The sequence below is a fragment of the Polypterus senegalus genome, chromosome 13 (assembly GCF_016835505.1).
Source record: "Polypterus senegalus isolate Bchr_013 chromosome 13, ASM1683550v1, whole genome shotgun sequence".
Taxonomy (NCBI): Eukaryota; Metazoa; Chordata; class Cladistia; order Polypteriformes; family Polypteridae; genus Polypterus; species Polypterus senegalus.
The window spans coordinates 10,339,323-10,354,622 of NC_053166.1; the positions used below are offsets into that span (position 1 = coordinate 10,339,323).

Here is a 15,300-nt window from a genome sequence, read left to right on the forward strand (position 1 = left end):
GGCTACTGGCAGGTCTTTTTTTTAAAAAGGCGTGACTCAGGGTCTTTGGGTTTAGGGATAGTGTAGGTGATGCCAGCCTAGACTGGCCATGCGCTGGTACACTAATCCTGCTTATAGACTTTTATTTCTATTAAATATATATCCCTAGCAACTAACAATAATTAAGCTTTTAAATTTAAATATTATTCAATAAAATGTGTCCTAAAGTGGCCTTAAATAAAAAAAATAAAAATGCAATAAAAATAATGTAAAACAACAAGGGGTTCAAAAAGACTGACACTTATTGACCAAAATTTAAAATTGCACCATGAATAGAAAATCATATATTTTTTCATAAGACACTTAAATAAGACTTAAAAATTGAAGGTTAGGGTTAGGGATGTTTGATCACTCTGGCACATGAGGGCGCGATTGGTTCCAGTTGCCTCACTGATACGGCACTGATCAAACTCCTGGAAACACTGTGCATTATGGGAAGCTTTTCTACCGGAAAATAGCCAATCTCTGCGTCCACGCATACAGTCGAGTTTGCATTGGACACCTCGCCCAAGTGTTCGGTCAGACCAATCCTAGGACCTGATTCAGCCTCCTGATCGGACAGCAGTTGACCACATTACAAAATAAACGCTTCGATTCATTTCTAATGGGGGTCCACCTCCAAAGGAATGAACGTTACAAGAAGTGCATCGACCTGCAGAGAAGACGATCTGGAAAAGTGATAGGACTGCTCACAATTACGAGTATTAATGAGTAAGTATGTTTTCATTCTCCCTTGTACTTAGAAGATGGGAGGAAATCATAATACTCCAGCCATTGTGGACACTAGGGGTCGCTGTTGTCCCGTGAAACCCACCACACAGACGTCCAGGACACACTTGTAAAAGTACCCAGAAGAACTGTTTAATAATTTCTTCAAATAAAGTGCACAAACACTCCACACCACACTCGCACAATTCTCCAATAATAATCCCAATAATCAATACAAGAATCAATCCTCCACTCCCAGCAGCTTAGTCACCCAACTTCCCATCTCCGGCTCTCCTTGCTTTAAATAGTCCATGACCCGGAAGTGCTCCTTCTCTTCTTCCGGGTCAATACCACATCCTCAGTTCTCAAATAGCCCGGAAGTACAGCAGGCTTCCGTCCTCGTGCCTCCGAAGTGCTTCCGGGTTGTAGTAACAGTAGGAGTTCTTTGTGAGCTCCCCCTGGCGGCACCCACGGCACCCAACAGAGCTGAAGAAACAGACTCCATTTCCCAGGATGCCCTGAGGGAATCCGGGGAGCCATTGTTGTCCAGGGGAGCTGCCACCTAGTATCCCGGGTGAGGCAGTGTCCCGAAAAGGCTGCTCTTCTCAATTCTTCCCGATCTGGGACGTCCCGGCCAGACTGAACCTCCGGCCATCCATCACACCATCCATTATCCAGCCCGCTATATCCTAACACAGGGTCACGGGGGTCTGCTGGAGCCAGTCTCAGCCAGCAAACCCACACACACACCAAGCACACACTAGGGACAATTTAGGATCGCCAATGCACGCCTAACCTTCATGTCTTTGGACTGTGGGAGGAAACCGGAGCACCCGTATATTACATATTTATTTCAATTTTTAATGCAGTTTTAAGTTTGACCAATAGGGGGCATTCTACTTGAACCCTCTACCGGAACTGAAACACACGCAGACACAGGGAGAACATGCAAATTCCACGCAGGGAGGACCCAGGAAGCGAACTCAGTTCTCCTTACTGTGAGGCAGCAGTGCTACCGCTACGCCAACGTGGTGCCCACGGGTAGGTCACCTTTACTTTTTCATTCTCCCTTGTACTTAGAAGATGGGAGAAAATCACAATAACAGGTGATTTGCAAATAAAATGTCACGTGGTTGGAGACGTTAAAGGAGATTTTTGCGATCAGCGGCCCAAAATGCATAGGAGACGTCAAAAGGTGTGCGGGGATCAAAGCCTTTGTCGTCGAGTGTAATGAGGATGCTGTCCTTTGAACTCTTTGCAGTCTTAAATGGCTAATCCGGCATGTTCAGCATGTCTGTAGATGGAGGCCGCTTGTTCTCCGTTATGCTTGGCATCACGATTGTGTGTTAACAGGGAGAACCTGCAGTGTGCCCGAGGTTGGCCATTCACAACGTCCTTGCCCAGTTAAACGAGGTGGGGGCTCATTTTCCAGGACCCTGAGCTTCATTACCGTTGTACATTCAAGAGTCAATAAGCGGCATTGTCAAGGTGGGTTAGTGCTGCATGGACGGCTTTGAAGATCAAGTCCTTCATCGATCTGTTTGTGCGGCAGGCCGACTGATGTGAGTCCAGTGTCGTCTCGTAAAAGGGGGGTGATTGCAACTGACTGGTAGCCATTCGCATATTAGAACAAGTTTGATGAGAACAGGCCATTCAGCCCAGCAAGCCTGCCGTATGTATTGTGGCAGATGCCCTGACCATGGAAGGACTGGGACCTTGGAGTATTTTCAAGGCTGTTTATCTGACAGAGGGCAGCCCCCTTGGCTTGCAGCGGGGCCACGGGTCATGAGCATGGCAGCAGCAGGGCATTTGCAGGGTCCTGTTTGGCAGCACTTCCGCCACACCCGTTGGATGATGGCGACTGGCCCCTTTTTATAGGGCACACATAAGTGCTGCCAGAAGAAGCTTATTGGGCACCTGGACTCCTTCTGGGTGCCCTATAAAAAAGGGGCCAGTCGCCAGCATCCAATGGCCAGAGTCGGGAGGAAGAGGACAAAGCCTGCATGGTGGCAACGAAGGTACTGGGCTTTAGTGCTTTGCTGTACTGTGTGGGTCTGAGGAGAAAAAGGAAAGATGCGTGTCGTGTGCTGAACCTGTGATCTGCCTGTCTGCGTCGAAGTTAGGGTGGCAATACCCGCCCAGCATTCACAGTATTAGAATGGAAAGTGCTTTTCTTTCCCCGCTGACCCCAAACTTTAGGTTCACAGTTATATCTCCCTATTATGTAAAAAAAATCCTGCGACGAGACGAGACTATTTCAAGAGATGTTTCCAAGTCTCGCCCTCCTCTCAACCGTATTCAACCTCGCCCGCGGTCCTCTCACCTCTCATTGGTGTGAATGCTTTTGACAGACACAGTTCCTGCTCTCTCAGCTCTGCCGCCCGTGTAGGGTGAAGCGAATGTACAATTTAAACAGATTGTTATTTTCGTGGGAATTGTTTCTTATGCATAATAGAAATACAGTCCTATGAAAAAGTCAGGGACCCCCTCTCAGCCTGCATAATAATTGACTCGACTTTCAACACAAAAGATAACAGTGGTATGTCTTTCATTTCCTAGGAACATCTGAGTATCTGTTATACGAACAAAGATTTTTAGTGAAGCCGTATTTAGTCGTATGAAATTAAATCAAATGTAAAAAACTGGCTGTGCACAAATGGGTCCCCTTGTCATTGTGCTGATTTGAATGCCTGTCACTGCTCAGTGCTGATTACTTGGTTCGATGAGCTTGTTAACCCTTGACCTTCATAGACAGGAGTGTCCAATCATGAGTGGTCAAAGGTATTTAAGGTGGTCAATTGCAAGTTGTGCTTCCTTCCCTTTGACTCTCCTCTGAAGAGTGACAGACAGCATGGGATCCTCAAAGCAACTCTCCATAGATCTGAAAACAAAGATGGCTGAGTCTCATGGTTTAGGGGAAGGCTACAAAAAGCCATCTCAGAGGTTTAAACTGTCAGTTTCAACTGTAAGGATTGGAATCAGGAAATGGAAGGCCACAGGCACAGTTGCTGTTAAACCAACTCAGCAGGTCTGGCAGGCCAAGAAAAATACAGGAGCGACATATGAGCAGGATTGTGAGAATGGTGACAGACAACCACAGATCACCTCCAAAGACCTGCAAGAACATCTCGCTGCAGATGGTGTATCTGTACATCGTTCTACAATTCAGCACATCTGTATGGCAGGGTGATGAGAAAGAAGCCCTTTCTGCACTCGCGCCACAAACAGAGTCGCTTGTTGTATCAAATGCTCATTTAGACAAGTCAGAGTCATTCTGGAACAAAATGCTTTGGACTGATGAGACACAAATGAAGTTATTTGGTCAGAACAAAAAGCGCTTTGCATGGCGGAAGAAGAACACCGCAGTCCAAGAAACACACCTGCTACCTGCTGTCAAATTTGGTGGAGAGTCCATCATGCTGTGGGGCTGTGTGGCCAGTTCAGGGACTGGGGCCCTTGTTAAAGTCGAGGGTCGCATGAATTCAACCCAATATCAACAAATTCTTCAGGATAATGTTCAAGCATCAGTCACAAAGTTGAAGTTACTTAAGTAGGGGTTGGATACTCCAACAAGACAATGACGCAAAAAACAAAGTTCAAAATCCACAAAGGCATTCATGCAGAGGGAGAAGTACAATGTTCTGGAATGGCCATCACAGTCCTCTGACTTGAAGATCATCAACAGTCTATGGGATGATTTGAAGCAGGCTGTCCATCAAATTGAACTGAACTGGAGAGACTTGGTATGAAGAATGGTCAGAAATACCTCCATGCAGACTCCAGACACTCATCAGAGGCTATAGGAGGACAGCGTCTAGAAGCCAAAAGTAGGCTCAGCTAAGTATTGATGTCATATCTCTGTTGGGTGCCCACATTTATGCACCTGTCTAATTTTGTTATGATGCATATTTTCTGTTAATCCAGTAAACTTAATGTCACTGCTGAAATCCTACTGTCTCCATAAGGCATGTCACATATTAAAAGGAAGTTGCTACTTTGAAAGCTCAGCCAATGAGGAACAAAAATCCAAAGAATTAAGAGGGGTTCAAAAAAACTTTTTCATATGACTGCGACTATTTTACATTACAGCAAGCAATTAACTATATTAAAAAATAGTAAAACGTAATAAATTGAAAGTAAATTGTGTTTCATGTTGCCTTAGAGGTATTCGTTGCATTATACGTTTTCGTTCTGTTTGGCTTTGAAATGAACACACAAATACTTTTTAAACTTACACTTTTGCTGTAAAACTTTTTCTTGAATTACATTTTCATCCATCGCATTGAACTTTTATTCCGTGTTTGGACTTTCATCGTGACAACACAACATATAACTGTGAGTGAATATCATTTTTTTGTTTCTAATAAATAAACCGACTTTTTCGAATGTTTGTCCCTGTGATTTGTTAATTGTCACAACAAAAGCTCTTCTAACGAGAAACTGTAAACGTTTTAATATGACTAGCATATCGAGATCTCCTTTGTTGTCTTATGTTAGATGTACTCTATTACCTTTCTTGTCACCTGTTAATATTTGACATGTCAGAATTGTTTGACCAATGTTGAATCCAACTAATCTCGTCCTCTCGTCACAGCCCATCACTCAGACAGAAATGACGCAGTAACATTACGATACGTCCTTCTTTCTACAGTAATTTCGGCCGATGGAAGACCAGATGGTGTTAACGGTTGTAGATATTCTTCATGATATTGTAAGTTGATGTTTTCATCTTCCGCACCATCATCACCAACTGTTTCTGCAGAGTCTATTGATACGCATTTAACCAATTTGACGTGTAACCCATCGACGATTTTCACGTTAATTCGTTTGACTTCATCATTTCTCACTGCTAGGATTGCCCGCGTACTCATCTTTTCTGTTGATAACCCTTCGGGATGAAATTCTTCAATAAGGTTTGGACATAATACGTCTTCTTTTATTGGGAACTTAAAGTGAGGAAAATGTAAAAAAATTATAAGAGCTGAGAGCGCAGGAATTGAGTCTGACAAAAGTATTAACCCCAATGAGAGGTGAGAGGACCGCGGGCGTGGGCCGTGAACCGGAAATGGTGGAGAGGAGGGCGGGGCTTGAAAAAAATCTCTTGGCAATAGTCTCTTCTTGTCTCAAGATTTTCTTTTATAATCTACAGTAGATAGATAGATATGAAAGGCACTATACAGTAAGATAAATAGATAGATAGATATGAAAGGCACTATACAGTAAGATAGATATATAGATAGATGTGAAACGCACTATAAGATAGATAGTTAGATAGGTAGGTAGATATGAAAGGTGCTATATAATGGATTGATTAAAGGAAAAGTAATTTAAAAATAATGCGGTAATAGATAGAAGCAGGGTGCAATACAACACTTTTGTGATGGCTCAAGATTTCCTTTTATAATAGAGAGATATTTTTCTCAAACAACTAAAAAAAAAATCGTTATTTTCCTCCTGGGTATTTCAGCTAGTAACTCTATAAACCAATATTACAAATTTTGTATCCCGACTCTGAAGCGCATCAGTTCTGTGACGGGCAGATGCCCGGACTAAGGTAAAAGTGCCCTCAGAAGTCTTCATGCGCATTGGCATCCCTCGTGAGAGTTTGACTGCTCAGGGCAGGCCGTTTGTCTCTCGCGTCGTGAAGCAATTGTGTGAAAGTTTTGCCATTGAGCAGTTACACTCCACGGTTTATCATCCACAAACGAATGGCCTGAATGAAACATTTTTATAAAAACCGATGATTCGACGAGTCGCCCAATGAGAACCCAACCTCATGGGGTGCAGCATCTTACCGGGTTTAGTCCTTTCCAGTTACTCTTTGGCCGCCGACTCTGCGGTGTGTTGGACATTTTTTGGGAAGAGTGGACAGGGTATTCGCGAGACGGAAAGTCGGAAATCGATGTGAGGCCATAAAACGTTGCCAGGATCCAAGTGTGAAAATGAGTGTGGAAAAAACGCAAGTCCGCATTCAAGACAGATTTATTCTTTCACACCAGGGGGGTCCTACACACAATCGACGATCCTAGATGACATGATTGATGATTGGGTGGGGGGAACCCCGTGAAGCATCACAGTAGGATGCTGCCTCACCATTTCTTTTAAGTTTGGCTGTTGGAATTCTAAGCAGACACTCATTTGACGACCTAAGGTTACAATACAATTTATTTTTTGTGTCACCCAAAATCACGCAAGGAGTGGCGCAGTGGGCTTTAACGGGCCCTGCCTCTTGACAGACCCCCGGCCTTGACTCTCTAAGAAGACAAGAAAAAACTCCCAAAAAAATGGAAGAAAGGCAGTTCAGAGAGAGAGACCCCTTTCCAGGTAGGTTGGGCGTGCAGTGGGTGTCAAAAAGAAGGGGGTCAATACAACACAATACAATACACAGAACAGAACAAATCCTCAATACAGTATAAAAATAAAAATTTTAGAAGTACGGAGTAGAATTTAAAAGTAGATGATATCCCATAATGTGATTTGGATTTGTTTAGAGTCCTGGAGATCTCAGCCAAGCTGCCACCCCCATTGGCCATTCCACAGCTGAAACAGCTCTGGGCCAGCCAATCAGATGAACGGATCCCTCTACACAACGATTCCTGCAATCCTCCATCAGGGATGACTTTACCTTAGGCTGGCAAAACAACTTGGCAGGTGGACAACCAAGTGCCACATTTTAGTACCGAGAAGAGTAACAGAGCAGGTGAGGGTTAGTAACAAATTCAAACTATCATGTTACTTCTGTTTTAGTGCCAATAACAGTCTGTACAGTTAATCAGCAGCTCTAGTCAGGGTGTGCTGAACTGAAATCGCGAGTCTTCAGCAGGGATTTGAAAGCTGAGACCGAAGGGGCATCTCTTATAGTAGCAGAAATTTGACAGACCAGAGGAGACCATTCAGTCCATGAAGTGGGTTTGTTTAGCTGCCCCTATGGCTCATTCAGGTCCGTCTTAAAGACTTCTGGTTCAACGCCACATTTCGGTGGTTTGTCCCAGAGGCCCACAACTCTTTGTAGGACTTAAGTCTTAAATGCACTTCCCCTTCATTTCCACTGATGTCCTCGAGTCTGCGATTCGCTCATAAGCTGTGTCTGCCTGGGGGTGGGTTGCCAACTGGGTTTTCGTCGTGTGGCAGGTGCGACAACAGGCTCTACCAATGGCTGCTCCCCAACCTGACCTCACCTGAACGTTTCCTGACAGAAAGCATCACTGCTTGGTTTGGGATGAGCACGCAAGGGGACCACAAGGCTCTGCAGAGAGAGCGGTACGGTCAGCTCGACGCATCAATGGCTGTGCACGCCTAATGTCCAAGACCAGGGCAAAGAAAATAATAAGAGATGCCAGCCACCTCAACGATGGCCACTTCTCTGGACTGTGGTCAGGTAAACGGTACGGCTGTCTGAGGACCAGGTGAGGGTTACTAACAAATTCAAACTCTCATATTCCTTATCTTTCAGTGCTACTGACTAACAAAAGCGATGCAGTCTGCACAGTTAATCAGCAGCTCTAGTCAGGGTGTACTAAACTGAAGTTGGGATTTGAAACCTGAGACCGAAGTAGCAGCGATTTGGAGTGTAAGGTGACAGACATTCTGAGATATAGGATGGAGCAGATTATTTAAAGCTTTGTAAACCATCAGCATGATTTTAAAGTCATTTCTGAATAGCACAGGTAACCAGTGTAGTGACGCTAGGATTGGTGTGATGTGCTCGGATTTTCTTTTCCTAGTTAAGATTCTGACAGCTGCATTCTGCACATTCTTGCAGACGACTGATGTCTTTGTTGGGCGATCCCGAGAGGAGTGCGTTACAGTAATCTAGTCGCCTAAAAACTGCCACTTTGTGACACACAGCAATCACCGCGTCACTAAGCGCGTCACCTTCTCTCGTCCTGGCTATTGGGCCGAGTCACGTGGCTCACACATGGCTAGCTGCAGGGTCACTTAAGCCGGTAGTTCACAAAGCGGCCTGTTCTGTATGCAGCCTTCGCCCGTAAAAAAAAAAAAAAAAGGGACAGAAGAAATTCCATCAAGAGTCAGGTAATCTCTGCTGGTGAGTCAGTGCAGGGCTTGCATGCCGACCGGAGAAGCCCTTCGTCTCTATTCAGAATGAATGACTCAGCCTCCATAAAGTGCCGTCTTATTTTCTTTCTGCGCTTGCCAAGGAGCGAGAGAGAGAGAGAGAGAGAGAGAGAGAAACGGATGTTGAGAGAATCCCCAAGGTGACTCATCGAGGCAGACATGAAGCTTCTCCACTGTCGCTGATCTATAAGCCTATTTAGTGGGATTCCATCGGGGGGGACTTCTCTCCCGCTCTGCTGACTTAAGGAATTCCATTCTGCACTCCTCTGTCACCTTGCCTGATACACTCATTCGGAAAATAAATAAATAAATAATCCAAACCCACACATTCTCCTGCACTTTGCCCAATGGGTTATTTTCTAGGAAGGCTATTTTTATCAATAAAGTTATTTAAAGCACCTTCATGGAACTGTCTGTGCTTGTTTCGATCTTTGGACGTTTAAGGATTCACAGCCTTCACACCCATGTCTTTAACTGTCGTCGCGTTCGTGTGAATTGAAGACGTTCGACTGTAGTTCCACCCCGAGTCAAGAGGGGGCGCCATTATTCATATCTTGATCTCCTTCATCTCTCACATGAACTGCCATTTTATTTTTCAAAATTGAGGGTTTTTTCTTTTAGTTTTTGGAGTTACTGGGTCTTTCCTGATGTTACAAGGTAGCGGTGATGGCCAACTATGTCTTCATTACAGTATAGCACAATGGAAGAAGCTCATATTTTTTACATACTGAAAGACAAAAAGCTAGCAACTCCACTGACCAATGAGAACTTCAGATGACGTGATATAAATGCTGCGACTGCGAGATTTAAATGGCAGGTATTGTTGGTTTGTGAAAAAAAAAACAATATGGTGTATGGAAAGCTCAGGAAAAATGAAATCTAGAGATCGATAATTATAGGGGAGCATCATTTTCTCAATTTAATGAAAACTTGAAAGATCTGACTTACTGGGTTCTTCTATAGTTGGTGAGATCTTCAGACCAGAGGCTCTGAATGTCAAGGGCCCGTGACGCCATTTCCATCTATCTATCTATCTTTATATTGAGTCTTTCAACATCTATCTATCTATCCATCTATCTATCTATCTATCAATCATATAGTGCCTATTATATATCTATCTATCTATCTATCTATCTATCTATCTATCTATCTATTATATAGTGCCTTATCTATCTATCTATCTATCTATCTATCTATCTATCTATCTATCTATCTATCTATCTATCTATCTATCTATCTATCTATCTATCTATCTATCTATCTATCTATCTATCTATCTATCTTTCTATATCTATCTTTCTATCTATCTATCTATCTATCTATCTATCTATCTATCTATCTATCTATCTATCTATCTATCTTTATATAGTGCCTTTCATATCTATCTATCTATCTATCTATCTATCTATCTATCTATCTATCTATCTATCTATCTATCTATCTATCTTTATATAGTGCCTTTCATATCTATCTATCTATCTATCTATCTATCTATCTATCTATCTATCTATCTATCTATCTATCTATCTATCTATCTATCTATCTATCTATCATATAGTGCCTTTCCTATCTTTCTGTCTGTCTAATAGACCTTAAGACCCTTCAAATCTCGATGTGATGTTACTTTGGACAATCGGGGTGAATAGGATGGATGAGCTTGACTGGCCTGTTCCTGTCAAAGTATTTTTTTATATTATTCATTATTTATTTCTGGATTCAGATGTGATGTACTGAAGTTTCAGAGAAATTGTTTGCAATTTGCATTCCCATTTTCATGTGATAATTGCTTGTTCGTCTCTCACCAAGACTTTTATGGCATTACCGTTCCAGAATTGAGCTGAGACCTTATCCCTTATGGATGAACAGAAGTGAGTTAGCATTACACGCGGTGCGCAGCTCTTGCTTTTGTTTTTTTTTTTTGGTACCTCGTAACTCAAGTCTCATGTTTGTTTGAATTTCAGGCTGGCATCATTCGAACGGAGCAGGAAGAATATTTTATTGAGCCCCTGGAGAAGAACATCCAGCTCATCGAGGAGGAGGCTGGAGGCCGACCCCACATCGTGTACCGAAAGTCTGCAATTAAGGAGATTCCAGCCAACAATACAGAGGATTTTCAATCCAAAGGTCGGTGACTGCATGGATGCCAATCCGCCATTTTGATTTTTAAAACATTTGTTGTCTGTGCTGCGATTTGTTTGGTTAATGAAGTCAGTAGAATTAAAGGCTGAACTTTCCGCTGTATATGCAAGTGAGGATGTTTCGGTTTCTCGTAGAGATCACATTGTTGCCCACTTTAAAGTTTCTTCAATTTCTTATTCAATTTGGAGAAAAATGAGATTACTGCAATTCCCTATTTGTCGGATTGTCCGGATCTGCTCATTTGCGCCTTCAATTGTTTCAAAGTGCAGCAGTTAGAAAAAAAAAAAGAGAGCACATGTCACCTGCACTGGCGTCTCTCCACTCGCTACCGGTGAGATTTTGGATTGATTTTAAAAGTTTATTGTTTGGTTTTAAGGATTTGTATGGGTTCACCCCAAAAATACATCTGTGATCTCCTTCATCCCATCTTGGGAACGAGGGCTTGGAGGTCATCTGCTCAACTCCTCCTTGCAATTCCAAGATGACGGCTGAAGTTCTGGAGTGACGGGGCTTTTCACTTGTAGCTCCTCGGCTTTGAAATGAGCTGCCGCCCCGCCACATCAGATCTTCTCCTTCTATTGAGGTTTTGAAGACTTGCTTAAAGAACCTGTGGGTGAGGTCGGCAAGATGGGGAAGATGGAAATGAAAAAGTCATGAGTTACCTGTTTGACATAATTGTTTGCTTTATTTCAGTCTTGAATGTACTTTTGGGTGGCACTTTGGTACAATTTCTGTTGTTTATAGATGTGCTTTTGTAATTCAATTTGACTTGATTTGAGACATACATATAAATATATATAAATATATTGTACTGCTGGTTTGGCTTTGTGTTGCTCATGGAGTCCCAAATGAGGCACATGACCGGCATTGTGAGGTCAGTAACAGCACTACAGCCATGTGGCGCCAATACCCGAGGGTGATCCTCATTACTGAGGTCCTGAGTGGCTGAACCAGACCATGGTGACACCCACATGACACCTGACTACGGCAGATAGAGGGTCATTTCTGAAGCGTCGGCCTGAAGGGTTACCAACCAGGATCTTGAGCTGTTTCATCGTGTGGTGGGTGCAGTAATACACTCTACTCTGTCAGTGCCTGCTCCCCAACACAAACCTGTTTCAGTTTGAAATGAACAAAGTCGTCATTGGAAGACAGTTAAAGGGCCCAGGTGATGGTAATTCTCCACCAATCCAGGAGGTGGCGCTGTCTGATAATGCTGTTGGTCACGGAGTCCCGAATGATGCCCATGACCAGCATTGTGACGGCAATACAGCCATGTGGCACGATTACCTGAGGGCAATCCTCATTTTCGAGGACCCGAGTGGCTTGACCAGGCCAAGGGGACACCCACGTAACCCCTGGCTGCGGCAGATAGTGGGTCGTTTCCAGAGGGAGAGACTGGACTGCGTGTCTGCCTGGGGGTTTGCCAACTGGGATGCCGAGGTGTTTTATTGTGTGGTGGGTGCAGTAATGCACTCTACTCTGTGCCTGCTCCCCAACCTGACCTGACCTGATATATAAAATTGTATTTTTAATATACAGATACAGGGGTGGGCAAAAGGAGCTTTACGGTTGTTTGTATGGAAAATGACATGCAAGTTGGGATTGCTACACTCGAGCACATTTTAATAATAATAAGAACAAGACAAATAATACACTGTGGCGAGTGGATTGGGGTGGTACCCAGCTGGGACACCCAGGAGGGCCGGAGGAGGGCTTATGCCTTCTCCAGACCACGAGGGGGCGACTGCCCTGGTGGCTTTGGGGACCACGGGAGAGGAGCTTAGAAGCTCAACCCTATAGGGGCCCGTGGTCACCGCCAGTGGGGTGCCCCAATGCCTATGGAGCCCTGGCCCTCAGCACTTCCACCACACCCAGAAGTGCTTGAAGACCAGGGACACCCAGAGTGCTTCTGGGTGCGCAGCCGGTACTGGTGTCATCGGGAGACATCCTGGGGCACATCCGGGTGATTATAAAAGGGGCCGCCTCCCTCCATTTGATGGCTGGAGTCGGTGAGAGGAGAAGGCCAGAGCTCGGAGGAGAGGAGTGGCGGCGGACCTGAAGAGAGAGAAAGAGAGAGGCTTTGTAAAGGCCTGGACTTTGGGGTGAAAGTGGGTTGTGGGCGCTTGTAAATATGGACTGTGTGAATTAACATGTGTTGGGTTTTGTACCTACGATGTCTGCCTGTCTGTGTCCCACAACAGTAATAAATAAACAGATAAATTATAATACGAGAATAAAGTCTGTAAATCTACAACTGTAAAACTACTGTACATTGGCCATATGTGTTTATATCCAACTCGCTATATCCTAACTACAGGGTCACGGGGGGTCTGCTGGTGCCAAACCCAGCCAACACAGGGCACAAGGCAAGAAACAAACCCCGGGCAGGGCGCCAGCCCATGGCAGATGTGTGTATATATATATATATATATAGTGAAATGCGCTATATAGCACCCGACCCGGCACAGACTTACGCAGAGGCACGTGTAAAAGAAAGCGTCTTTTTATTTTTCTTCAGCGGGAGGGCACGTCTTCCCCGTAATCCCTCCAGCCACAACACAGTCCCATAAGCACTTAGTACAGCACAAACAAACACTCTTTTCTCTCCACCTTCAATTAATCAATCAACATTTATTTATATAGCACATATTCATACAAAAAAATGTAGCTCAAAGTGCTTTACAAAATGAAGAATAGAAAAATAAAAGACACAATAAAAAATAAACATAAGTCAACATTAATTAACATAGAATAAGTAAGGTCCGATGGCCAGGGTGGACAGAAAAAACAAAAAAAAAACTGGAGAAAAAAATTAAATCTGTAGGGGTTCCAGACCACGAGACCACCCAGTCCCCTCTTGGCACCACCACTCCTCCCAGGCAACCCCGTCCTCTTCCTCCCAATTCTGGCTCCTGAGTGGTGGATGCTGGCCCTTTCTATAGCCCACCTGGAAGTTCTCCAGGTGCTTGATCACCTGTGGCTAATTGCACCTCCGGGTGGGGCTGCAGAGATGTTCAGGTGGGTTCCTGGCTCCATGCAGCACCCCCTGGCGGCCACCCCAGCTCCCCACAGGGTTGTGGAGAACTCCATCTCACATGAAACCCTGCGGGAAACTGAGGCTCCATCGTCAGCCAGGGAGGCTGCCACCAAGCATCCTGGGAGAGGTAGTGAGATGTCCATAGCTGCTCCCCCGGAACATATACAGAAGAGGCGTCCCGGCCGGGCATGGGACCCGGCTGCCTGTCACTATATATATATATATATATGTTGTAAAAGATAGCCTGGCCACAGACAGACACAATTCAGACCTTAGTACACTACTGTTTACAATAACTATTTACAGTTTACTCAGTCCTTGGTCCTTGGCCGACTCCACTCCTGTGTTTTAAGCTCCGTCCTCTTCCACCCGACTCTGGCTCTTCAAATGGAGTGAGGCGGCCCCTTTTATCCTGCCCTGGATGTGCTCCAGGTGGACGATGACAAACGTCCGGCAGCACTCCCCAGTGTGGCGTAAGTGCTGCCCTTGCACCCGGAGGCAGCCCGGGGTGTACGCCATCCCTGGCCCAGCAGCACTTCCTGGTGTGGTGGAAGTGCTGTCCTCCCGGGCTCTTAGACTGTCCAGGCACCCAGGGAAGAGAAGTGCTGCTCTTCCAGCCTGTTCTTCCTCCAGGCGTCTATCACAATATATATATATATATATATATATATATATATATATATATATAAGGCCGCCCCCGGATTACATACGAGATAGGGACAGTAGGTTTGTACTTAAGTTGAATTTGTATGTAAGTCGGAACAGGTACATTATTTTAATAAATGCTATTGTTGACCGACTGTAACCAAGTGCTCTGCCAATGAATGATGCAGTTTCACCTCTCTGACCTTTTTATTTCTAACTTTATTTTCAATGGTGATGGTTTTTCTCTTCTTTACTGTATCACCAGCACTTGCATCAGATTTGTGTTTCAGAGACACTGTTGAAGGGTGAAGACAAAAGGTTAAGATGAGCTCTTCTGCACAGCTCCATACACGCTATCACAGCAGGAAGGCACCCATCAACAACACGTCTGATGTACTGACCAGAGACAACTTCCTGCTATCTGCGTAACGGTACAAGTAGGCTTGCTATTGAGAATGAATGGGGGCAGCGGGGGTTGGGGGGGTTCATCACCTGCCCACCACACAGTCACCTCAACTACAGTATGCTGCCTGCAGCGTCCGCCCACCGAGAACGAACACGGTGTGGCCAAAAGGCAGGTAGTGAATCGCCCCTATTCAATAGGAAGCACACTACAATGCTGCTCCCCGCCGGCCCGTTCACCCTCAATCGCC

The 15,300-nt window shown here is 44.6% G+C and overlaps 1 protein-coding gene across 1 annotated transcript in view; it reads left to right on the forward strand.

Moving 5' to 3' along the window:
- The window catches only part of LOC120542905 (A disintegrin and metalloproteinase with thrombospondin motifs 2-like), a 544,393-nt gene that overhangs the window by 284,686 nt on the left and 244,407 nt on the right, over positions 1-15,300 (forward strand). Inside the window, exon 3 of the mRNA XM_039775628.1 lies at positions 10,785-10,947. Coding sequence (XP_039631562.1) covers positions 10,785-10,947 — 163 coding nt within the window. The remainder of the gene's footprint in view (positions 1-10,784; positions 10,948-15,300) is intronic.